The 25,748-nt window shown below is 37.7% G+C and overlaps 1 protein-coding gene across 22 annotated transcripts in view; it reads left to right on the top strand.

Moving 5' to 3' along the window:
* The window catches only part of MYT1L (myelin transcription factor 1 like), a 453,342-nt gene that overhangs the window by 343,559 nt on the left and 84,035 nt on the right, over positions 1-25,748 (top strand). For 11 of the 22 annotated variants that reach the window (XM_077309909.1, XM_077309937.1, XM_077309927.1 and 8 more), the window contains 5 exons: positions 2,729-3,703; positions 10,464-10,598; positions 13,773-13,863; positions 16,387-16,494; positions 20,908-21,119. In XM_077309909.1, coding sequence (XP_077166024.1) covers positions 2,729-3,703; positions 10,464-10,598; positions 13,773-13,863; positions 16,387-16,494; positions 20,908-21,119 — 1,521 coding nt within the window. The remainder of the gene's footprint in view (positions 1-2,728; positions 3,704-10,463; positions 10,599-13,772; positions 13,864-16,386; positions 16,495-20,907; positions 21,120-25,748) is intronic. The other 11 variants (XM_077309961.1, XM_077310027.1, XM_077309976.1 and 8 more) reach the window with 9 other exon arrangements.

Here is a 25,748-nt window from a genome sequence, read left to right as displayed (position 1 = left end):
CCCTGGGTTTCTTGATGGACCTGAAAGGGTTTCCCAAATGGGTGGAATATAATTAATTTTTTTTAATTGTTAAACATTTATTGGGTGATATAATCATATATGGTCATGTCAACTCCTTCCCATGGCCAGTGATGGGCCTGGACGGGGTGGGAAGGGGGGGTATGCACACAGCTATGCTTCCCAACTATAATCTATATGGTTATGCCACTTCTGGGGTTTCTTGGAACCTGAAGAAACATGTCATAGGTTTCTCAATGGTAAAAAAATCAAGAAAGGCTGTAGTAGACAGTGCTGACCACTTTTTGTGAACTAGAAGTTTCTTGAGTGACTTTGCACCAGTTGTATACACACACTGACTAGCCTAACATAATCATCTTGACCTGATATTAAGATACATTCAAAGACAACAATGTATAGGGAGAGATGAAAACATGGATACTACTGATGACATCTTATGAAGTATTTTATATAGGAGCTTTAACTGGCCAATACTGAATCACTGGATATAAAGATGATAATGGCAATCTCTTTATTTGATGGTGGAGTCTGTTTCTTCCTCTGCCTGACACATGATTAGTGTTGTCAGAATTAAGACAACTGACACATCTGGGGGCTGGATGCACAGGTCATGATCCTACACGCACAACAACCTTGTCTGGATTAGAAATCCATTTCCAAATGTGGATTCATGGCTATGGATTTGAGAGTTGAACTGGCATTAACTTAGCTTTTGAATTTTTCATTTTGTATTTGCTCACAAGCCTATAATTGTTTCTGCAGTACTTCTTATATCTTTTCTTCAGTGGTAAGAGGAAATGTCTGAAGGAGTGTATTTCCTTTCTTATTCTGATACTAGCAGGATTTAATTATTTTCAGTAGTTCAAAGCCTACTTCTAAGATATTTTAGCAAGTAATCCATTAGAGTGTTCTGCTTTTCATATTAAATAACCCCATGCAAATGTTTATTCCAACTTATTGGACTGCAGACAGCATAGAAATACTAATCAGTAGGTAAGCAAAGGCTAATATACTACACTGTAAAGCATCTGAAATTTTTCATTTTTTCTCTCTTTCATGGTCTCATTCTGTTGCTATCTGTGTCTCATCCCATCTTCTCATTTTAGCCCCAAACTTGTATATCATATGTAAACATTTTAAACTACAAACTCACTCACTGAGGAGCAATTTCCATCCTTAGATCTAAGCCAATTCACTAGACGTTTCCACGAGTAGAAATCAACATATGTTTATTGATTTTATTACTTTGACCAGTTGAAATCCTGGGGAATTCCTTGCTAAGCATAAGCGACTTTATGGCCCTTATGTGGAATTAGAACTGGAATCTTACAAGGCTACTCTCAGGTGTGTCACATACTCATTGGCTCCCAGTCAATGAGAACTATACCTTAGTCAAGTGTAGAAAACAAATATTGGCCTCACTGCAACTGTGTCTTTAGCAGCTATGATTTGTTTTCCACTGCAGGCATTATAATAGCAGTCATACGGTGGAAAAGATTCAGGGAAGCACCTTTCAACATTATATGCATGTGTATGTGTGCGGGGGGAGGGGACTGGCATTGTCATTGTATCCTTGTGATCTGGCCATTGAGGCTCATGCTTCTTATCAGGATATTCCACCCTAGGCTTCGCTTCTTGGTGACCATAGCACGTAATCTAATGTTGAGGACGGGTTTTATTATAAATAAATGTCCTCTGTAAAACCGAAGGCAAAACATATATTTCAGATTATAATTGCTAAAAAAGCAATGACTTGGTATGTTTTAAAGCATGTGACAAAGATTCATTGTTATGTTAGCACAATTTGTTTAGTGCTTCTGCCTGCCATGACAAAATAAGCTTGTCACTTTGAGGCAATGCTGTATGTTTGGGTAGTAGGCACATGCCAGTATTTAGCAAGTAGTACCTTTGTCTGTATATTAGGGTAATATTTGCTGAGTATTGGTAAGTGCCTGTAACCTAAGTATAAAGGCATTACCTCAAGCTGATGTTCAGTATATAGACTACCTGGGCATACAGTTAAACATATGTGTATGCCTTCACATGCTTGTAATTTAACAATATACAGGAGATATGCATTAGAATAGCAAAATCCAGACTGATTACGTGAAACATCATGTCTTTTCCATATTTGCATGCTCCCAGGGAGAACGTGTCTGCATGGATTTGACATAATGACTGCTTATATGAATAACTTTTTCTGATGTGTATATATACACACATATCATCATAATATATAAAATTACATCCCCTAACTTTTGTTCTGTGTTAGAACTAGGGGACTTGAGCCACTTAAAAAATCTAGACAAATAAAATACTATGAATCATGCAGTTATTCTAAAGCAATAAATACTTGAGATAACCATGAAATACAAGTATCTACAAATTATGTCGAATAATTTATTTGTAGGGAAGTGGTGGTTTCCTTAATTGTTCCTAATTATTCTGAGATTAGCACAGGAAGTTAATGGTCTGTAACGAAGGTATAGAAATGGCCTTATATCTTCAAGAGCAGCAATCCACTTCCTTAATTCCAGAGTTTAAATTTAAATTAACATGGGTTTTTTAGTTTTTCAAAGTACTGTATGCTAAAAAAAATGGACAAGCAGTTTGCATTCTGTCCATACTAGTGCAACAACAGTTCCAATTCTAGCTACTTTTTTCTTTTCTTTTTCCGTTTCTCTTTCTTTGTTCCTTTTTTTTAATGCAGAAGACCATCAAATGAATTGTCACAATACTCGAATGCAAGACACAGAAAAAGACGATAACAATAATGATGAGTATGATAATTATGATGAACTGGTGGCCAAGTCATTGTTAAATCTTGGCAAAATTGCAGAGGATGCAGCATACAGAGCCAGGACTGAATCAGAAATGAATAGCAATACATCTAATAGCCTGGAAGATGATAGCGACAAAAATGAAAATGTTGGTCGTAAGAGTGAGCTGAGTTTAGATTTAGACAGTGACGTTGTTAGGGAAACTGTGGACTCGCTCAAATTGTTAGCACAAGGACACGGTGTAGTGCTTTCAGAAAACGTTAACGACAGAAGTTATGTAGACAATATGTCGCAGCAAGAAAACAGGAATATGAACTATGGGATGCTAGGGAAGCCTACAAACAACGGGCTTACAGAAAAAATGGTGGAAGAAAGTGATGAAGAGGTATGTCTCAGTAGCTTGGAATGCTTGAGGAATCAATGTTTTGATTTGGCCAGGAAACTCAGTGAGACAAATCCACAAGAAAGAAATCAACAGCAAAACCTGAATTCTCGCCAACACACTCGGCAAGAAGATGATTTTCAAGGACGGACACCTGATCGGAACTATTCTGATATGATGAACTTAATGAGGCTTGAAGAACAGTTGAGTCCCAGATCTAGAACTTTTTCTAGCTGTGCAAAAGAGGATGGGTGTCATGAAAGAGATGATGACACCACCTCTATTACTTCAGACAGGTCTGAAGAGGTGTTTGATATGACAAAAGGAAACTTAACGCTACTTGAAAAAGCTATTGCTTTAGAAACAGAAAGAGCAAAAGCCATGAGGGAAAAAATGGCAATGGAAGCTGGAAGGAGGGATAATATGAGATCCTATGAGGAACAGTCTCCAAGACAGATTTCTGGAGATGACAGGAAATCTAAATCCAGTGACGGCCATGTCAAAAAGCCATATTATGGTAAAGGTAATATTTCTATCTAATGTATGATGCATTGTGTTAATAAATCATGCATATAATTATATTTTTTTGTGAAATAAAAACAGCCTGTTTGTAACTTTTTCAAAACATTTAGACTATTTTAAAGGAATGTTGTTTGTTTTCAGGTAGAAAAGATTATCCGTTTCAGGAGAACAAAGCAAATAAGAGATCATATAGAAAGGCATAAAGATTTTCCTGAAATGCTAAAAATGGTTTTTGGTGCAAGTTATGATTGAATAATGAACAGAAATGCATCTTGCATGAACTGAGTTAAATGGTGGAACTTTGTGGAAGACACTTAGCCAGACTCCAAGGAAATGCAGATTTTACAGACTAGACAGTGTGGGTGGCATCCTGATTTATAAAATTATTACCAAACTGATGATTATTGATGAACCTTGCCCCTTATAAAAAGGTAGAGTTGGCTGATAGAAATTGAACAGTATCTCAATGACCGATAACATAAGATAAGGGCAATGACTGCACATTAATTATCTTAAATCGTAAGGTAATGGAAGTCATTTGCTATGCAAGGCATGCTTTGGCCTGGGCTGAGATCAATAGCAATTTCTTTCTTATAAGCATTCCACTTCAGTGGTTTCATTCCTTTGTAGAAATATTTAAAGTGCTTCCTTAGCAGTGAACCAATTTGCAAGAAAGAATGAAACATATAAAATTACCTTAATAGTGTTTAATAACGTTTTATGTAGTTGTATAGGTGTATTGCATGTAAATATAAACATGCTATTTTTATGAACGTACACTCTTGTAAAGTGTTTAATATCCTACTAGTGGCTGAATAATGTTCATTTCGGTTAGCTTTAATACAAGCTGTGGGATCTCTATTACTTAGAAAATGAACAATGTTGGTAGTTATGAACGATGCCATGGTTTCTCATAACATCACTACATTAAACAATAGTGCTATGTTCTTATATTACAAACTTGATTAATAAGGATATAAAGATGAACATGAGCAGCCACTTTAGTTTGTTTTTAACAATAGGAAAGAGCAAGAATCCAGGAGCACCTTAAAGACTAACAACATTTGGGGCAGGGTATGAGCTTTCATGAGTCAATGCTCACTTCCTCCAGACACAGCTAGAATAACTGTATCTGAAGAATAAAGACTGAGCCCAGTTACACCCTGCCACAAATTGTGTTAGTCTTTAAGGTGCTGTTGGACTCCTACTCTTTCCTGGGGACATAAAGCTTAATTATGAAATTAAAAACATTTTCCTGTATGTCTTAAGCAAAGCTGATATAACCAAGGAAAAGGCCAAAATATTCCACACAAATCACACAACCATCACACAGCCTATGTTCCATAGTAGTGTATACTACCATTGTGAGTAAATGGTATAGACCTAGTTTATACAGTACATCATATATGCAAACACTCTTGGGGGGCATAGACCAACACAATATGTGAACAGAGGAACCATGAATGTGTCCAGCAACATTTTGTATGACAGTCATGACAATTTGACCAATCATCTGAATTCTATAAGTTTCATTTTGCCTTGTACACATTATGTTTATCTGTGACTATTTAGGGTCAAATTTACACATACACAAAGGGGATACTATGCATATACAGACTACACAATGGTAGTATGTATGTTGTTCAGGATCACAAATGATTTTTAAAAATTACATGAACCAGCCATGAAATTGTTTGAAGAGAGAAAAACCCAGTTTGCCAAGTACGTTTTTTCTTAAGTTTTATATATAATAGAGAAGAGATAGAAATAGCGCATAAATATGAACAGTTAACTCAGAAAATTCTGACAGCTTTAAACCTTTGAAGGTTGTAATCCATATTGCTTGCTCAGCAAAAAAAAGGTCACTGGGCCTTGAAGCTTGCAAAATGAAATGAAATTTGAAGATGAGAAGAGCCACAAAATGGCACTTGGGTCTGAAGCTGGACAGGTTTGGCAGATTTGAAACTTTGGGTCCCCCAAACTTCTTCATTTTAACAGAGCAAACAGGGAAAAGAATCATATATCTTCTGTACTCTGAAAGACCGTTTATGCACTGGGAACTTCACTGCCCCACCTCCTGTGCAGGAGCACAAATCAGGGGTGGATGAGGTGCACGAGGCCAAATGCTCCCCCATGTGGGTGCAGGAAGAAGTGGGACAACCTGCCACGACTAAAACTCCAGCCTGCAGCCCAGCATGAAACCTCCAGTGCATAAACGGTCAAAGAGACAATTTAAAAAGAGGATGAATGAAAGGTGTATAGTTTTTATATCACTTATTATCAAGCATATATGATCCTCCCAAATATGTCAGGAAGGCTCTCTGAGGTAATGAATGGTACACATCTCTGGGAAGATGCTCATGCTTTAATCTAGGGAAGTAGGAGCATCAAAAGGGATGCACGATCATTCCTTCTACTCTTCTGCTTTAAGACCTACTATGGTGAGTCCCTAAATGCAAAAAGAGAGGCCATCCTTTCTCTTACATGCTTATTTCATATTAGACAGACTGTGGATCTACCTCCCCACCACTGCTTGTTACATCAGTTGTGATAATAATAGCATAGTCACGGGCTAAGAAGGGAACCCCTGCATTCCCTGTAATAGAAAATGGTTACAGACATTTCACAATGAATATCTAAGTATTAAAATTAATCCCATATTCAATATTTTCCAACAAAACTAGATCAAGCTGTAAAGTCTTCTGGGAATGAAAGATTTTGGCCTGCATGTCTAAGTACCTTAGCCTATCTTATGGTTTTGTTGCTTGTATGTAATACTGTTCAAATGTTGAAGTAAATAGGCAGATATGCTCCTGTATGTTTCAGCTGTTCAACTAGCAATAACTCATTGCCATCTATATTTGTGGATTTATTCAATGAATTACCTATTTTAATGGCAGTACCTATATCAATATACTGTTGGGTTAATGACCTGTATCTAGTTGCCCTTGAATATTGCTGTACGAAATAGGACTAACAAAACACAACACCAGTAAACAGCTAGCAAGGTGTCTTGGTTGAGAGCAGTTTAATCTGGAAAACCGGGTTTGTTTCACCACTCTCCCACATGAAGCCTGCTGGGTGGCTTTGGGAAGAGGAAGGGAAGGCGATTGTAAGTTGCTTTGAGACTCCTTAGTGTTGAGAAAAGTGGGGTATAAAAACCGACTCTTCTAACAATAATCTTTTCTTCGGCACGTAATATTTTGCAGTCCCTCCTGCAAAAAATAAAAAATAAAAATGTATCATAGGCATAGAGGCAGTCATTTTTTTCTCAGCTCTAATTCTGATCTCCCCCCCCCCCCGGTGGTCCTGCGTTTAATGCTGTGCCTCAACTTGAAGTATATAGATATGAAGAGCTTTTCAGATGACATTTGAGCCCCTCCAATGAATGCGTCATTGTGACAATGAACAAATCATGCCAACAGTCCCTTCCCCCAACCTATATGTGTTTATTGGAAGCTCTGCATGCAACCTATCAGCTGGAGAGCATGTGTAGTATACTGCATGTTAGACTAGGATCTGGGAGACCCAGGTTCAAATCTCCACTCTGCCATGGAAGTTTCTTGGGTGACCTTGAGGCATTCACACACTCTCAATGTATTCTGCCTCACAGGGGTGCTGTTTGGGCAAAAATAGAAAAGAGCAATGTAAGCCACTTACAGTGGTCCCCACTGGGAAGAAAAGCAAGGTATTAATGATGTAAATCAATAAAGTATATATCAGGAAGCCTGTTTTATCAGAGTTCCTGACTGCTTTAGAAGCCACTACAGTGTTGTGGTCGTATGCATATAAGCAGAGCTTCAGATTAATGCATGTAAGTTGCAGTTGTCCCTGTCACCGTGATCCTATTTCCCTCACAAATGTTCATTCATTTTATACAGAAGGTCAGCCCCAAAGAGCTATTGTTATCTACAAAATGTTTGATTGTTTGTGTTGCTTTATAACCTAAATATACTATTATCCTTATCTAGTACAAGAAACAGTAGCACATGTGATAGAATGTGTGCCAATTATGCAGATGTCCTTTTCTTATCCTATTCAAATTTTAAAAATTGGATACAAACCATTTCAGGGGTCTTTAAGATATGTGCAGCTTTGCATAGAGAATGTCCCTACAGCTTGTGGCCCACCAAACCAAATGTAGCTGATAACTATGCAATGGTGGCTACTTTATGTTTGAGCATATGAATGGCTTTCATTTAATGGTGACAAAGCCACCCAAACTGTGGACTCTGCAGCCTGCCATAAATTTTTATTTAATAACATAACAAACAAATTGTGCATATTCCTTTTATCATTGCCAGCTAGCTGGCAAGAGCAGGCATTTGATCCATTCTTAAATGTAAGGGGCTTTCTATGTATTCATGTGAGTTGTGAATCAGTTTGATTATAAATGTATAATTAATGAGAAATATGTTAGCAAAAGTTAAATTTTAAATACAGTTATGGAGCTATGAAACCTTACATGGAATGTAAGATTTTGGTTTTACCTGTGGTTTTCCAACTGAAAGACAAGTGCCATAAATTTTCCAGGCTTTGAGCTGTCAAATAAATAAACCAGTTAAAACTGATGATGTAAGAGACAAAATAATAAAAATATTATCCTGAAAAGAATCGATGTTAGACCTGGAGCAAAAGAATGCCAAGATCAGGTTCAAATGCCATAGTGCTGATAGACAATTTTTTTTACTGCTGCAATAAGGATGAATTCTAGAATGTGAATGGTTGAGGTTGGTTGACTTTAATTTTGTAAGACACAGAATCTTATGATCTATATTTGCATGTATGCTAGAAATTTGGATATAAACTAGTTCTGGTCTTCAAAACTTTGCAACAATCTAAAGCAGGGGTAGTAAACCTGTGGTCTCCCAGATGTTCATGGACTACAATTCCCATGAGCCCCTGCCAGCAAACACTGGCAGGGGCTCATGGGGATTGTAGTCCATGGACATCTGGAGGGCCACAGGTTGACTACTCCTGATCTAAAGGATGATATGCATGATGAAATGCTGACTTGGGGGCTTCTTTAGACTATCAAGATTCCTAGTTTGTTGCTTTACCCTGAGATGATAAACTCACCTAATCTTCAAAGATGATGATTGTATTTCTCTGAATTCTATCCACCTGAGTACTGATTCACACATAGGTTATAAAGTGTGAATGGAGAAAATAGATGCTCATTAGGAAAATGAGATTGGCTGTAGCTGCCTGTCCAGAAGAGTGTTCAGCTAGTAGCACACCTGGCTTTGCTGCTGCTCAGTTTGTGAAATTGCCTTGAGATTTTAATCCTAATATTGTTTACACAATCATTTATCCCGGGGGAAAAGGAGAGTTAAGCCATAGGCCCCTGTTCTTCCTAAGTGCACTTGACTCTTTCATATCGTTTGATTCATGTGGTCAAACTACAGGCCAGGGATCAGATATATCCCTTCTTTAATTGGGTTGGCTGGAATCTCCTCTCCCATGCAGCGGCTCTTGCTCTCCCCCTTTCAGTAATTCCCATAGAAAAAAGAAGAGTGAGCATGAACTTTTCTTTGCCAAGGCCAAAAGTTTCCCCTCCCCCGCTACTTTTGCTGTGCTTTCCCATCTCTCATCCCCAGTTCCTCACATGCCTCTGTTAGGTTCATCTTAGTTAAAATCAAGTTCTTTCCTAACACACAGCAGACTTTCAGCTAAAACAACACTGCACCAGTCTCTTATTGCCAGTGATGTGGAGCAGGAGGCTGAGGGGTAGTTGGAGGAACAAAGTCAGGAAGGAACCTAGGATGGCAGTAAAAAGAGCCATTTCAGGACTTCATGGCACACACTCATATCAGTTTCACCCTCCCTTTCAAATTGTTCTGAACTGTTACTCTCCTGCTAAATTTCTCCTTTGAATGTGAATACAAGTCAGAGGTTGAATTTAGCTCTGAGGTTGTTATCCTAGGATAACTGATTGTGTAAACAGGAAGATTAGGGATAGCTCCTTATCCAAACTCCTCCTCGAGAATGGCATTTGGAATTACAGTTCTAATTCAGAAGAAACATCTGCAGTAATTCCATTACTTTTTTGGCAGAACACTTTCGTTAAAGAGAACATTTTCATAGGCATTGGTGAAAAGAAAAGTGCAGAATTAAAGACACTTTCCCTTTGAATGTTATCAATATTCAGGCACAGCACATATATAAGTATCAAGGGCCAAACTAAAGGCAAATAGGAGGCTTAAAAGCACCTGTTCTTCCTTGAAAAGAAATGTGTTTTATGTATGTTCTAATATTTCCTGTCACACCTTTGTGAAAATAGCATGCCCATTTTAGAAAGCCATTGGAAAAAATAATTTGCAGTAGATCTCTGAACATGTTGAGGAGCTGGGTTTGCTGTCTTCAGGACTCTGAATTTTCCACATAGCATCAGTAGACTTCTAAATATGATAAAAATAGTATCAAAAAAGGTGAAACAGAGCCAAACAAATATCAAGTGATATAGCATCATCCTATAGTTGATGACTGACTGAAGAATATTCATTGATAGGGATGTGGCTTTGCCTAGAGGAAAGTCACTTTCCACTATCATCTGTGAATTGGGACAGCTGGGATCAGAGGAGCCTCTGGTATGGAAGAAGGAAGCAGAAAATTAAAATGTTTAAGCAGTAGCAGATGTGTTTTTTCCAGTGTTCTTCAAGAACATTTTCCAAAGAGTAATTGATTTCATTAAATGAACCTTCGTCCATTTGGAAATCTGAAGAACATCATTCACTTGACACATTTGTTGTAAATTATAGATCCCTCAAGAACAGAAAAGAAAGAGAGCAAATGTCCTACCCCTGGGTGTGATGGAACTGGCCATGTAACGGGGCTTTACCCCCATCACCGCAGTTTGTCAGGATGCCCACACAAAGATAGGGTCCCTCCAGAAAGTAAGTCCACAATGTTTCATGGAAATGGGGGATAAAACTCCACACAAATTTTTCTAGCATGCATTAAGAAGCTTTTTCTTTTTTTTCCTCCCATTTTTCCAGTATGATGTCTCAATTTAGCAACCTGTTTTCTGTTATATTTCCATTTTTATTTTGTCATTTTCACATCTATACTAACCTTTATGCTTGAAGGAAGATGTTTTAAAGCTGTATTCTTTGATTCTGATAGTGTTAGGATATTGACAAACAGTTGCAATATGCCTGTAAAAGTTTTTTTTCCCTCCCCAAGCAAACAAGTAGTGATCTTAATTCTGAATAAATTATTGTGGTCACCTCTTCAAGAGGGTCTGTATTGTTCAAATATAGGAACAACATGTTCTTTTTAATTTGAAAAAGTGTGCAATTTAATTCATTTAAAATATTTTAAAATATAAACATCAAATTTTGAGTACTTAATTTTTTAAAAAAATTACCTCTAGAGATACAACTTTCTTTGTATGGATGTTCATGCAAAAATGCTGCAGTTGTGTGATGGGGATAAAGAAGACAAAATATGTTAAGAAACAGCTGCCCCCCAAATAACTTAATTTTTAAGGAATCATCCACGGTAAATCTGTAAATTCTCTGGATTGGTTATCATAATATAATAGATCAAAAATTGCTTTATCAATCGTTTCTAAAGCTGGAACACGCTTCTCATGGGGCTGTTACCCAATACATCGTGTCTTGTAGGTATCGGTACCATCTAGGCTTACCAGATGGCAATTTCATGCTCCTGCTTTTCACTCCAATGGGAGCGACAGCGAGGAGTGGGAAGCAATGCCACAAGGTCACTTTTGGTTGGACCCAAGAAGTAACATCACAACTCTCTAGGAATTCCCCAGATCTCTATTGTTTGTAACCCCTATTTTTGCCCCTGCTGAAGCATAGCAACCGTCTTCTAAGACTATTGATTTACATGGACTTAGAACGGAGTAACTTTGCTTAGGAGTGCACTGTGGTTTTCTTGTACCTTGCTTTAATAGCTAGGACTACTTACCACATGATGCAGTGTCATCATGTTGTAAATTTCTTTATCATCCTTATTTATAAGGAAAACAATTTCATAAATCTCATAAAGGAAGTAAATACATCAATATTTGTATAGCAACAGCAAAAGGAGTAAGTGTGTTTGCTGTCTATTAAGGAATTCCATTGTGCTCCAAAAGCCAGTGAATTGGCTCTTAAGCAAATGGTTCTCTGCAATGGGCAGAATATAGTAAGTAGCTAGAGAGAGAGGTCATGAGAAACCTGCAGTATAAATCTTATATCACAGTGCCATCCTAACAGAGTTATGTCCTTCTAAGTCTTTTGAAGTCTGTGGGCTTAAAGGGATGCATCTCTGCCTAGGATGACACTGTTAATCTGGAGTAAGAAGTATCGACTTCAGCCATGGAGTAGCATCCTTTTGCAACAGCATAACCTTCCTTTTTAGAATAAAGATCATGGAGGGGGAAATCCCATTAAAGAAACACACCGCTTCTCAGCTGGTGAGTGAATTTAGTTGATCAAAGGAATTCAATTTCCAGTTTAGCAAGGCCTATAATTTTCTCAACCGCCAATGTTTACTCAGTTGCTCAAAGCAGGCTGAGCTCTCACCCTTCCCCATAAATGGTAAACAGAGCATTCAGGAAATGTTACCGATCAAAGAAGAATATAGCTTTAAACGGTTTGCATGTTCAATAGTGACAAAAGTGAAAAAGGTGAGCTCATTTCTCTCTCTCTCTCTCTCTCTCTCTTTTTTTTCCTGACTCCTGCAGTGCTGGGCTTGTAAAGCATGTTTCAAGAACAGCTTTGAATAGCAGGAATTCCAAAGTGAAGCTTTCACATCTTTAGTACACTGCTAGTGGTGTGGTGATGGTGATGAATGATGGTGGTTGTGAATCAATATGTATAGGTTCTATTCCTGATGTCTTTGGCTTTTAAGTAAGCATTAAATACAATTCCATTAAATACGATTGGTTCCTTTTGAAATGAAGCATAATTCTGTGCACTCGTGACATGGATTCAATTTTTTTTTCATGTCATACAGATGCACATAAATTGGTTATAGCCTTTTCCTGTACACACTGAAAAAAAGAAAAGCATTAATCGTTTAGCCCATAATGGCAGAAATATTGTAATCGGAAAGAATTATAAGGCTATGCCTTATATTGAGTCAGTCCAGGAATCCCTCTAAGTCCTGTATTGTTATGGGAACTTGAAGCCAGGTCTCCAACAGAGATCTGTAAGGTCCTTGAGATTTCAAATCCCTTATCTGGAAATGCTGGGGATATAACATACAAAGTTCTCCCTCTGGGGCTCAGTGGCAAACCTTCCCCAAGGCTTGCTTGGTGGTGTATTGTGACAGCTGTGTTGCTTAAACCAAACCTATTGGCTCCTTATAGTCATAATTTATCACTCCACCAACCTCTTGACTTTAAAACGTGCTCATATTCTTTGTTTCTATTTATTTTAATTTTGGACCCATTATGATTTATTAAGGGCTGCAGATTTTTTTAAGACAAACAAACAAACAAACAAAAAGAATAAACGTTCACGATATGGATGTAACTGCCACTGAACTTTAAACAGTTTTAGTCCTGCCTAGGCAGTTGCTGGGCCCTAGAACTGAGTTCCATGACTGGGTTTCAGATCTCTCCTTACGTCCTCCGTTAACTACACAGAAGGTGAATTCGATTCTTCAGAATTCACATATATTTTACGCTGTACTGACTCCAGATGCTGTATGCCTTATAATGTGTACATGAATCAATCTATTCCTGCTTATATGCGCCTTTAAAAAAAAAATGCTTCTAAACCCCAACCCAATGCTGTTCAGTATTTTTGCTCAGCGCTTACGCAGCCTCCTGCTTCACTGTCACACCAGAGACACATTAATTGTTAGATTCCTTGCCCTCCATAACTCTTAATGTATTAACATCATCCTGTGTTTAATGAGTATAGTACCACAGCACCTCTTTCCTTCACCAGGCCTTATTGGCTATATCTGTCACATGTCTATTTTCAGGAATGCTGGTCATTAATGAATCTTGCTTTGTACTAAAATGGCTTCTTACAAACTGGGACTTGAAATCTTTTTCTTCTTGTTGTTGTTTCCACACTCTGCTGTTTCCTTTCCTTCTCCCTGTCAAGTTCTTGCCATGCATGAAAACGTTCTTAAGTGTCCTACACCAGGCTGCACAGGCCGGGGCCACGTAAATAGCAACAGGAATTCTCACAGAAGGTAAGAATGTGCTCGTTGAGCTATACTGTAGGCAGATATTATTTCACAGCACCAAAAACTCTGAAAGTCTCCTCCGGGTGTATGTGGAGTGTGTGTTTGTGTATGTGTGCGTACATGTGCGTAGTTGTGGATACCTTGGGCCGTTACTGAATGGAGTAGATTGACTGAGGGTGTTTAGTTTGCCTGGTTTTTGTTTGTTTTTATGGAACGTTGTACCAGAGGGTTAACCTTGTGACGCAATTAATTCAAGCAGTGAACTAAATGTCAAGGTTTGTTGTTATATGTTTACACTCGTCTATAGATGGATTGATATAAAATTAAAGTTTAAACTATTTTAGCTGTCCATCAGGTATGCCAATTAGACAGGGAGAGGTACTCAGTAACTCTCCTCCTCATTCAGCCCACATATAATTTATTCCTAAAGAGGCCCTATATTTCTGGGTATTATGAGGTACAGCATAACATACCACAACAAATACTTTTTTTTCTATTTAACTATTTAAACTCAAATATATTCTGCATAAAGTCTTTTAATCTATGAGGAAATCTGTTCCCCATACCTTCTACTATTTGCTATCTTATTGACAACTGAAATGGCAGCCCTGCAGAATGACTGTATTTAATAGATGGTAGTTAACAGGGCAGAGTTTTTTTCCTTCTTTTTACTGTGTTATTCTACCAATTTTTAGTGTACATAAATGATGTGGATTCCAATGAATTCTGAAGAACATGTTTTCAAACTGAACAATGTGTGGATATGGTCTTATACCATAAAGGAGTAAACCAAAGGAATTATTTTCAAACTGACCTTTAAAATTTTGATGAAATAACTAAAGAAGAGAATAAATAGCTAAAACCCAAATGGTTATGTATCTTTGAAAAAGTATGTGCAAAATGCATAGTTTAACCTCATGTTATAATTACTTATGCAGGCAAAATAGTTGGATATTGTTCCTATTAATATCATGGAAGGGAAAGAGTAGATGCTTGAAAGTTGCATTTTTCTTGGCCCAAAGGGCCTGTGTGATTATTATTTTTCCCTCATATCTCAGATTCATAGATTCTGAGGCACAAGATTGTCGATGGAATTTCCCTTTTTGCTTCTCTCCATAAACACTCTGTTCCTCCCCATACTTATTTGAACATTAATGCTGTAGCGCAGGGGTAGTCAAACTGCGGCCCTCCAGATGTCCATGGACTACAATTCCCAGAAGCCCCTGCCAGCATTCGCTGGCAGGGGCTTCTGGGAATTGTAGTCCATGGACATCTGGAGGGCCGCAGTTTGACTACCCCTGCTGTGGCATGTCAATCATAATGTTTTGGAAGGTTTTCCTCGAAAATATAAAATCTGAATTAGGAAATGGAAGTTTGTTCACAGTACTGCTGTAATGTAATGCCATGGAGATTCAGAGAAGAATATGAGAAACATGCTCTACTGCATTGGGCCTTCTCTAAAGGTCTGAAATATTTCCCTCAACTTTAGTGTTATTCCATGGAAAGGAGATTCACTATTTGAGCATGATTTATATTGCAATGCTAATAAGAACTCTGCCAGCAGAAATTCTGACCTGCATTTTACAGTAATCTCATTTTATTTGGAAGAAAGATTGGGGTACATATGTCATAACCTATGACCGGAAGAATGTTTCCGTTGTTATGACACAGGTCTTGTATGTGCTGTTTCCAGTGTTCTACTTGTTTCTCCTCAAACTTTTTCCAGAAGAAGCAGACATTGTTATTATCTGCTCCATTCAATATTTAAAGAAATCTATTGGGCATTTTCATTGGTAGTTTCTATCAATTTCAGCTGTAAAAAGTGTATTTTACTTATAAGTTCCAGAGCTTCAGCTCAAGTTTCTTGGTGCTATCCATGTTTATTCAGCAGTGCCTTACCGAGTACAGCAATGCTTACTTTAAAATTATCAGTTTTAGGATTGTAGCTTTACATTTTTTAAAGAAGCTGAAATAACACTATAAATCTATGCATAATTCAGCCACTAAAACCTTGCCACTGAATAACTAGTGCAACAGTGTTAGTGCTAGATATAATTTTTTTCTTTGATAACTAGGTAATAGATTTTGAGTCTTGCATTTTGTTTGGCAATTCTCATGATCATGCATCAGTAACTATATACAGGAAACATATACAACTTGTGACCTACCAACAATGCATTCTTAATCTACTACTTATGGAGGCTTCATTCGTAAATCTCCTGGTTTTGCTTTCTGCCTGGGTCAACAAAATCATGAGGATTTTTAAATACCAAAGAGGCCACAATTTATAGCTGTTGAACTGTGTTTTGCTTGGTGGGTCAAAATTCATATAGAAATAGTGTTCTACCTGTGTACAATTGGACACAAAGTTTTTCGTAATGATGTCTTCTGTGCATCTTTATAGAGAAGAATAATGTAGGGCATCAAAGGAATATTCCTCCCCCCCCCCAGAAAAAACTTCTTCCATGTGCTTTCTAAGAAGGCCTGTATTGAGGACACGACAATTACGTTTTCTTTCTGTAATTGCAGCCTCTCGGGATGTCCTATTGCTGCAGCAGAGAAACTGGCTAAAGCTCAAGAGAAGCATCAGAGCTGTGATGCATCAAAATCAAACCAGGCATCAGATCGTGTCTTGAGGTATTAATAGTTGCTCTAATGATTAACAATATACCAGATTAACTGCATAATAAGTTAGCCTGAGCACTAAAAGTGGTATCACCCTGAAGGAGTGTTAGGTTTAGGGCTTCTGGATCTTGTTTTCAGCATTTATCTACCTACCAATATACCCTGGGGGTGGGTGGGTAATGTTTTTTGGCAAATATCAATAAAGCTGAAAAGCTCATTTTTGTCTTAGGCATTGTTTGGTGTAAAGCTGCCTGCTGGAGTTCTGAATCTAAGAACAGTGTGAAAAAAAGTTGATATCTTTGGGAAATAAACTAATATTTACCGGTAAGTCTTGTTTTTTCCAGCAGGCGTTTACTAGTAAATATCAGTTTAAATGAAAAACCAGAAGCCCTATTTTCAAACACTAGCTCCCCAATATGAATTTGTGATTTGTGATATAAAATAAAATATGCTGAGATATGGATGACTTCTTATTCTCTCCCTCAGAGCATAAATGCATATTTATATAGCTTACAGTATTGTTGCTGCCACTCCATCACAATTAATATAGTTCCTGAGGCATGTAGAGTGTGAAGTGTTTGTCCTGAGCAGAAGTTGCAGGCATTTGCCTGATGTGGACAACACAGTGGCATTTCTTGGGGAACTTGAGATTCACATTTCAGAAACAAATGTTGAAGTACTAGTTGCTGTGCTTCAGTATTTTCTAATGATATATGTATGGATTAAAGAGATCCTCAGTTGCCCAGAAAAATTTCAAAGGAAAATTCTGTTTTCATCAGTTTTTTTTCCAGGATGATTATTCATTCTTAACTGGATGGCTTAAATGGGAGTTCTGGAGCTGTAATATTTTTGACCCTCATCATAGTAACATCCGTAATGACAGTTTTTGAAGGCCTCCATAACACTGAATTTGTCATCTGAAGGAGCTGATACTACATCCAGCAATAGTCTGCATGGTCTTCTTAACTTTAATTTTTGAAGACGTACTGAAAGCATGGGAGGCCATGCAGATTTTCCCATTTGAACCATTTTTTTAAAAATTTAGTTCTACATAGATCTACCGGACACAGAAATTGAACAAGTCATTGTGGATGGGAAAAAAAATCTAACTATATGGCTTGAAGTCAAATTTGATTTCAGAGGTTCTAAGCTGTTTTGAGTCTCTGTGGACAGAAGGAGAAGTGGGAAATAAATATTTTAATAAATTCATATGAAATGCAATTTCAGTGTCAAAGACATTTGAATGGTGTTATCCATATATTCACAGAAGCTATGCATATTTTTAATGTTGGCAAGTCTTGAGAAGACCAAAACTGAAAAAAAAATGTTAGTGGCAAATGTGACAACTAGTTTGACTAACACAGCAAAGTTTGACTAATATTTTCTATGACATTTCTACAATGTGGAATGTTCAGAAAAATCTAGGTTGGCAGAGTTTGCCAAGCACTTGCTTAAAGAATAAATAGCTTTACTGAGAATTGAAGACTTTGTAAAGAGAGGGAAAGGAAAGCGAGAGTACTAGCACTGACTGTAGGGAGGAAATGTGCTCAAAGAAGCAGGAAGTCTCCAATTGAGCCAATCAGGACTCAATTGGAGGAGATTATTTGAAAAATGCCAGGAAGTTCTTGATCTAAATTTGCTAACTACACATCTTCTCCAATGCCCCCTGTAGGATATTCTTCATATATGCCATGGAATCCTGCAAAATCCCAAAAGATAATATCCAGACATTGGCTTGTAGCTCACAGGGAATTTCTGTAGTCAGACGGGAGGAGTGATTTTTGCTGGTTCCCTTCCCCATGTTACTGGCTTCCAGCTCGCCCCCCCCCCCATGCTTTTTCATAAGCAGCATTTCGGGAGGGGATTAGGGGCTACAGCAGGAGGGGGAGGCTAAGGAAGTCATGCCATGGGAACAGGAATTCCTTCTGTCTATGGAAATTTCTGGTGGATCCATGCCATTCTGTAACCTTTTTACTAAGCAACAGTTGTCTTGGTGTGTTTTTTCCATACTGCGTTCTTTATAGAATTATTTCCTAAAAAAAAAGTGGCATTATATTTGGGTATTCCAGTTTTCGTTCATTGTTTGGGAATATAGAGTGGCTTGATACATGTAGGGGTTTGTGTTCTGCATATTTCTTACGAGGAAGATCATGATTCAGTATCAGTATTCTTTATTACGGTCATAGACCAGCAAAGTCAAAACAATTTCACAGTTACATAAATAATATGGCTAAAACACAGTTTTATTCATAAAATAGCATTATGTTAAACACTTAGATCATGATTGATCTTTATTAAAAACACACTTTGGTCAAAATAAATACATAAACACACAGAGAGAACTCACTAACTTTTGCTTTCAGGGAAAACCAAGAAACCCAGCAGTAGTCTTACCATTGTGTTGTAAGACTTCAGTGAGAAGTCAAATGCTTTCAGAGGAGGCTTCTTGTCAAAAGGAGCGCCTGAGCCTTTGACAGACTCCTCAAATAGATGTTTTGGCAGTTTTGCCTTGCCTCTGGGACTATCGTGCCTTTCAGATCTTGACAGGTGATCTGAATTACATTGTCACCTCAGACATGACTTCTCAACTGCCTTTATCTTGTGTTTAAGATGAATATTCTAAAGCTTGCCCTCTAATGTTTGATTTTATGATTGCTAAGCAAAAGTATACTGGTCTAGTTCCTCCTACCTGTATTCCAAAAGGGCACTCCTTGCTGATGCTTGTTTTTGTGCTGGGCCCTTTGGCCTACAGGTGATTGGGAGCTGTATCCTGGCAACCACTAGGTGTTTCTGCCTCCGTTTTTCAGACCTAGCAAAATGATGGTGCCTTTGGCATCAGGAACTGCAGCAACAGTGGCAGTTTGGTGGTAGGTTACTTCACATTCCCTGTAGAGAGTTTGTGGTGCCTGAAGACAGTTCCTTTGCTTGTCTGTGTGAGGTAGGGCTGCACTTAAGATAGTTTTTGAAAATTTATAGATCAATAAATGTATGGAATATGTGATGTGACATAAGACTGAAATTTATTCAGACAACAGAGTATGTGATTTTACATTTGTAGTTAAAAAACAGATTTGTTTTATTGATTTATGTCTACACTGTTTGCAGAACCCCATTGGGTTCCAGTCTAAATATGTTTTCTCAAAGGTAATTTTCAACCCCATCATCTTAAAGAATATCAGAGTGTAAAAGTAACGGGATTTTTGTAGGTAATTTATACCTATATTTTTATCAAGATTCAAAGGAAAAATTATTCTGGAAGGATAAAGGAATATATGTATGAAGAGCTTCTCCCGTGCTACAATGAGAAGCACAAAATAAATATGCATTATCAGACATCTTTTAATATACATTTACAAGTTGGTGTGTCAGGGTTACCAGCAAAGATTTATATAGATTTTGCCTTAACACATTTATTGTCCACAGTAAATTTGTACAACATGAAATCAGAGTTCCAGTTTTGGGGACCTTTAGATTTTTATATATTTTCTAAGTCTTTATGCTTCTGGATACCCCACTATGATTGTGGGAAGCAGCAAAAAAAATGTGTCTTGATTTTCAAGGCATGTTTGAATCTTATATGCGCTATTGCATTTATCAGACTGAGTGAAGACCCAGCACTCAATGAGTCATAAAACAGACAAGTATTTTAAAATGTATTATTTTTTAAATCCCTGTGACAGAAGATAGAATGAGAGTGGTCTAAGGTCATTCTGTTACTTTTGTGACCCAAACCAGGATTCAGCCTCAGGTGTCTTTCAGTTTACTTCCAATGTTCTTCCTCTACACCACATTGGCTACTTATGTGAGCGTTCCACATTAACTGGTGAAGAGGCAGAAATGTGAAATATGATGTCTGCTAGTTCTTTATGCCCCCAGACAAAGAACTGAAAAGGTGATGGTTAAGGTACAATACATTTTTTAAACCCCAGGTGTAGAATATAGGTTCCACAACATTCAGTCAAGGGGAGTGGAGAAGTTGCTAGACAGAATACCTGTCAAAGTACTATGAGCTACATTCAACCTACTGACTGTACCTTGCCTGTGCCAATTTAGGATTTTTTTCTGAGGCAGGCAGAATCTAGAATTATGACTTCTTCAGAATCATAGATAATGGCAGAGATTGAGTCTTGTCTGTGTGAGGATTCCACCCATTATGTTCATTCCCATCTTTCCTAATTAACAGGAAAAGATGTGTTTAATTTTTAATGGGATATTTCCCTTTATTGATTGCTGTTGGCCACATATGGTGGTAATTATAATTCATTTGCTCTGGGCTTTTGTTGAAGAAAGGTGTAAGCACAAACACAAAAATATATTGCATTGTTACCTCTTGAGTGCTGTAAACTGGTTAATAGAAGTGTTATTACCAGGGCTATACATTTCATATTATGTGTCTAACACGCTGTACATGTTCTTAATTTCTAGGCCCATGTGTTTTGTTAAGCAGTTGGAGATTCCTCAATATGGCTACAGAAACAATGTCCCCACCACAACGCCCCGCTCCAACTTGGCCAAGGAACTAGAGAAATACTCTAAGACTACGTTTGAATATAACAGTTATGACAACCATGCATATGGCAAGAGAGCCATAGTTCCCAAGGTGCAGTCCAGAGATATTTCCCCCAAAGGATATGATGGTATGAGGTGCAAACTCTTTATACATCAAAAACAAATTTTACACCTAAGAATGCTGAGGCTGTGTAGATATTGTCTACATATTGCATATGGCCATAGTCACGTAATACAGTAGAAATCTACTTATCTCACCTAGATGCAATAAAAATATTATATCGTCTCACCATTTTGATGTCAGAAGTTAAGATGCAATTAGGTTGATTTTTCTACTGCTGCTTGATCTCTTAGACCGAGGGAATACGGTTCTGTATCTCACCATTGTGTACTATAGACCCTAACCCCGCAATCACCACAAGCTGAGGAAAAAAAGTTTTAATTGGACAGACTGTATATTCAGAAAAGGACAAATCCTGAACAGATAAGCAGATTTCTGCTGTGTTAAAAGACTTGGCATGATGACTGTATTGCCTGATACCTGTTATTAAGGCATATTTTACTTTTGTTTTGTATCATTCTTGCTTTAGGATTGACATACTGGCAGAAAGAGTTTGCGATAGAAACTGACAATGGCACCAAGCCTAGTGGCGTAGCATCAGTTTTAATGCTACCATCTGGGAGACCCAGATTCATGGGTTATATAATGCTCCTGCAACTCATAAAGATAATGTGCTTGTTCTCTTGGGGATGGAACATGGAAATACTTGGGCCTTGCTGAAGTTCTAGCAACTTCCATTAGTCCCTTTAAGTATGTTCCAAAATGTTAAATTTGTGTGGACTGTTCAGTAGAACACCTGAAATGGCTTTATATCTCCTGGCTCTGAAGATGAATTATGTTGTTGTTGTTTTCTGTAGTGATGACAATTGGAATAGCATTAGTGGGCAAAAAGTGGGGAACAGAAACCAGTTAGTGGGCAAGAAGTGGGGAACAGAAACAAAGTTTGGAATGCAAAAAGTCCCTTTGTGCTTGTGTGTGTGAGAGAGAATGAATGCATACGTATCTGTTATTTAATGGTGACAGGTAAGGTATATAATGTCCAAGTAACAACCCTAACCTCATTTTTTTAAGTCCACTACAGGCCTAATATACTTAGGATGAAGCCTATCCTTTAAAAAAAACAAACAATGCTTTCATGTCTGAAGGGTGGGTGGAAGTAAAAGCCAAAGACATATCCAAGTAGGCAGCTCTTTACTTGGTTTAGTACAGAAGCAACTCTAGAATAGCCAATACAATGGAACTGCAGTTTTGCACCATTAGGGTGCCCATGGTATCCTAGGGTAGAGAGCAGGGATGGCTCAATCTTCTCACCTCCCAACTTGATACAGCCGAGATTAATTTGAATGGACTTTACCAGTCATAAATGAAGGCAGGGATAAAGGCAAGATACTTATGTATGACCTATCACCAAATAATATAATTGTAGAATGTTTTAATTAATTTATTTAATCTGCATTAATTTTCTTATTAATAAAGTAATATGGGGGGGGGAACTCATTTTAGGAGAGGCATCACAGAGAGGGGTGTTAAGTAGGAAATGTCCCTTATAAGGAACATATATTTTCAGAAATGTTTCCCTGTCAATGTAAAATACCTTTATAGTTAATCAAAAAGTTTTTTTAATCAGTCTAAAAAATTAAATAACTGTATGTTGCAGATCCCTTTCCTCCTGCATGTACACTGTGCTAATGTTTCCTGAAGACAGAGAGAAATACATTCTTCTGAAGACAGATTAGTCCAGTCCAGTCTGGAATTGAACTTGCAATACTTTTAATTTGAAATATTTTTAAAGGGAGAAAGAAATCAAAAAGACATAGATAAAACCTCGCTATTTCTCTTTGATTCTTTTGATGTTTTAAAAAGATGAGCATGTAATGGAGAGCAACGTTAGGAAGGATATTGTCTATAAAAGTACCTTAGTACATTAATACCACAAACCTTCATGTAAGTCCACCTATGAATTTCACTTTTAAAAGCAGGGCAAAAGATTGTGACCGAACTGTGATTTTGCTTTCTCATGTCAATTTATGCACAAATTTCATAAAACAGATATCAAAGACTTTTTGAAGAATGAGGGGGATTTTGAAAAGGATTACAGCTATTGTGCATATGCCTTGAAGCCTTCACACAGAAGAATTGCCATGGATTACATCTTCATTGCATGTATAAATTAAGGCACAGGCGGGACCAGGAACTTACCCTTTTTGGACCTCAATTCAGTAAAGAGCTGAAGCATTCTTAGTGAAGCCCTCAAGGCTAAAAATATGCTTAAGTGTTAGGCTTACTCCATGAGGATTTGTTGCTGTACTGTAAATGGTGGGAGGGCAGTGAAATGAGAGTTGTAATGTTATCCTAAAGAGTGTTACACCCTACTAGATTCATTGACTGCAATGGACTTACTTGATATACCGTATTTGCCAGCGTATAAGACAACTGGGCGTATAAGACGACCCCCCAACATTTCCACTCAAAATATAGAGTTTGTTACATTACATTACACTACTATGGGCCACTATGGGCAACTATGCCTATCCCAAATGAAGTGCACCCGGCGTATAGGACGACCCCCCCACTTGGAGGCATGTTTTTCAGGGGGGGAAAGTAGTCTTATACGCCAGCAAATACTGTGGCTCTGTTTAAGATGCTGCTGTTAGTTACCTGCACTATGTGGAGTGAGAGAAGAAACTGTATTGAATAGGACATAAACATGTATAGTGATGGTTGTTACAGTCCCAGTCGTATCCATATTTTTGTTCAGTAATTATGCTGCAGAGTCAATTCCGACCCAATGTCATGCATTCTCTTCCTTGTAAAATAAGATGAGGAACGAAAGGTAGAGAAAGAAGAAAATTAGAAAAGGAGTAATTGGGACAGCTTGAAAGCACAACTGAAACATTTGGCCACCAAAAGACTAATGCCTGATCCTACTGTGGCTACTGCTACCACTCTTGAGCATGTCCATCTAGGACCTAGGGCATATAAACAGACACATCCAAAGATGAATTATGTTGTTGTTTTTTTCTGTAGTGATGACAATTGGAATAGGACAAGGATTAAAGACCAGTTAGTGGGCAAGAAGTGGGGAACAGAAACAATGTTTGGAATGTAAAAGGTCCCTTTGTGCTTGTGTGTGTATATGTTTCATGTATTGTTCATACGCTCCATGTAAACCGCCCTGAGCCTGCGGGGGGGGGGGGTCAGTATATAAATATAATAAGTAATTCAGTAAGTAAGTAGATGTCTAGAACATTAAAATGATATTACAATCCTATGAACATTTTCCTGGGAGGAAGCCCCACTGAGTATAGTGGAACATATTGATCCGAATGTCCATACCCAGAGAAATGGTGTGTAAATGGTGTGACCAAATAAGATACGGATTCTGGTGGGTAGTTGTGTTAATCTGAAGTAGCAGAACAAAGTTTGAGCCCAATGGCACCTTTAAGACCAACACAGTTTTATTCAAGGTGTGGGCTTTTGTGTGCATGCACACTTCTTCAGACAGATTACATATATAAGGAGAGAGTAAATTTACTGATGATTTACTCTATTCTTACATATGTAGTCTGCTGGTTTCCACTTCATTGTGGCTGAAGAAGTGTGCATGCACACAAATGCTAACATCTTAAATAAAATTTTGATGGTTTTAAGAGTGTCATTGGATTCAGATTTTTTCAAACGAGATATAGGCAGCCTCTGGTGACCTAACCGATGTTAAAGAGTACACATGCAGGCAGACAGCAGTCTCTTCTTTCTGCATACTAAGAGAGCTTCACTTATTACATTTTTTATGTGCACCCACAAAATGTTTTAATGTTTCTTTCTGGATTGTTTTAATAGCTATATTTATGTTTTAGAGCCAGAATGGTGTAGTGGTTAGGAGCGCTGACTTCTCATCTGGTGAGCCGAGTTTGATTCCCCACTCCTCCTCCACATGCAGCCAGCTGGGTGACCTTGGGCTCGCCATGGCACTGATAAAGCTGTTCTGACCGAGCAGTAGTATCAGGGCTCTCTCAGCCTCACCTACCTGACAGGGAGTTACCATCAGGGGGTCCTTTAGTCTTCGTGAGATCAGAACCCTCACTCCTTTTTTTTTTTTTTAAAGAGCTCCTTGACTGAAAGCTGGACAAGGGGTGGGGATTTGAACTCGAATGTACTGCCACCTTTTTAATGTGTTAAGGGGATTTTTAGGGGTTGTATTGTTTTTACTGTTTTACTGTGAACCTCTGCAAGTCTCTTGAGAGCGGCAGAATACAAGTCCATAAATAAATAAATAAATAAATAAATAAATAAATAAATAAATAAATAAATAAATAAATAAATAAATAAATAAATAAATAAATAAATAAGGTGTATGTTGTGGGGAGAGGAAAGGAAAGGCGATTATAAGCTGCTTTGAGACTTTTTTGGGTAGAGAAAAGTGGCATATAAGAACCAATTCTTCTTCTTTAAAAATGAAACAAGTATTTTCCAACTCTAAATATGTAGGTTCTTTAAATCCCAACCCTGTCTTTAAGCTTATATTCTGGTTATTACAAAATCAGTATTTTGTTCGGATCTTTATAGTTGAAGTACATTGGAGAAGAAAGCATTCCACTATAAATCTGTTTTTCTCTGACATTGCTAAACATCTCTGATCAGTGTGGGATTCGGAAATTAAACAGGAACACATGCTGTCAAATTATTTAAAGTGAAA

Source organism: Paroedura picta, chromosome 1 (genome assembly GCF_049243985.1).
Source record: "Paroedura picta isolate Pp20150507F chromosome 1, Ppicta_v3.0, whole genome shotgun sequence".
NCBI lineage: Eukaryota > Metazoa > Chordata > Lepidosauria > Squamata > Gekkonidae > Paroedura > Paroedura picta.
This window is presented reverse-complemented; position numbering and strand designations above follow the sequence as displayed.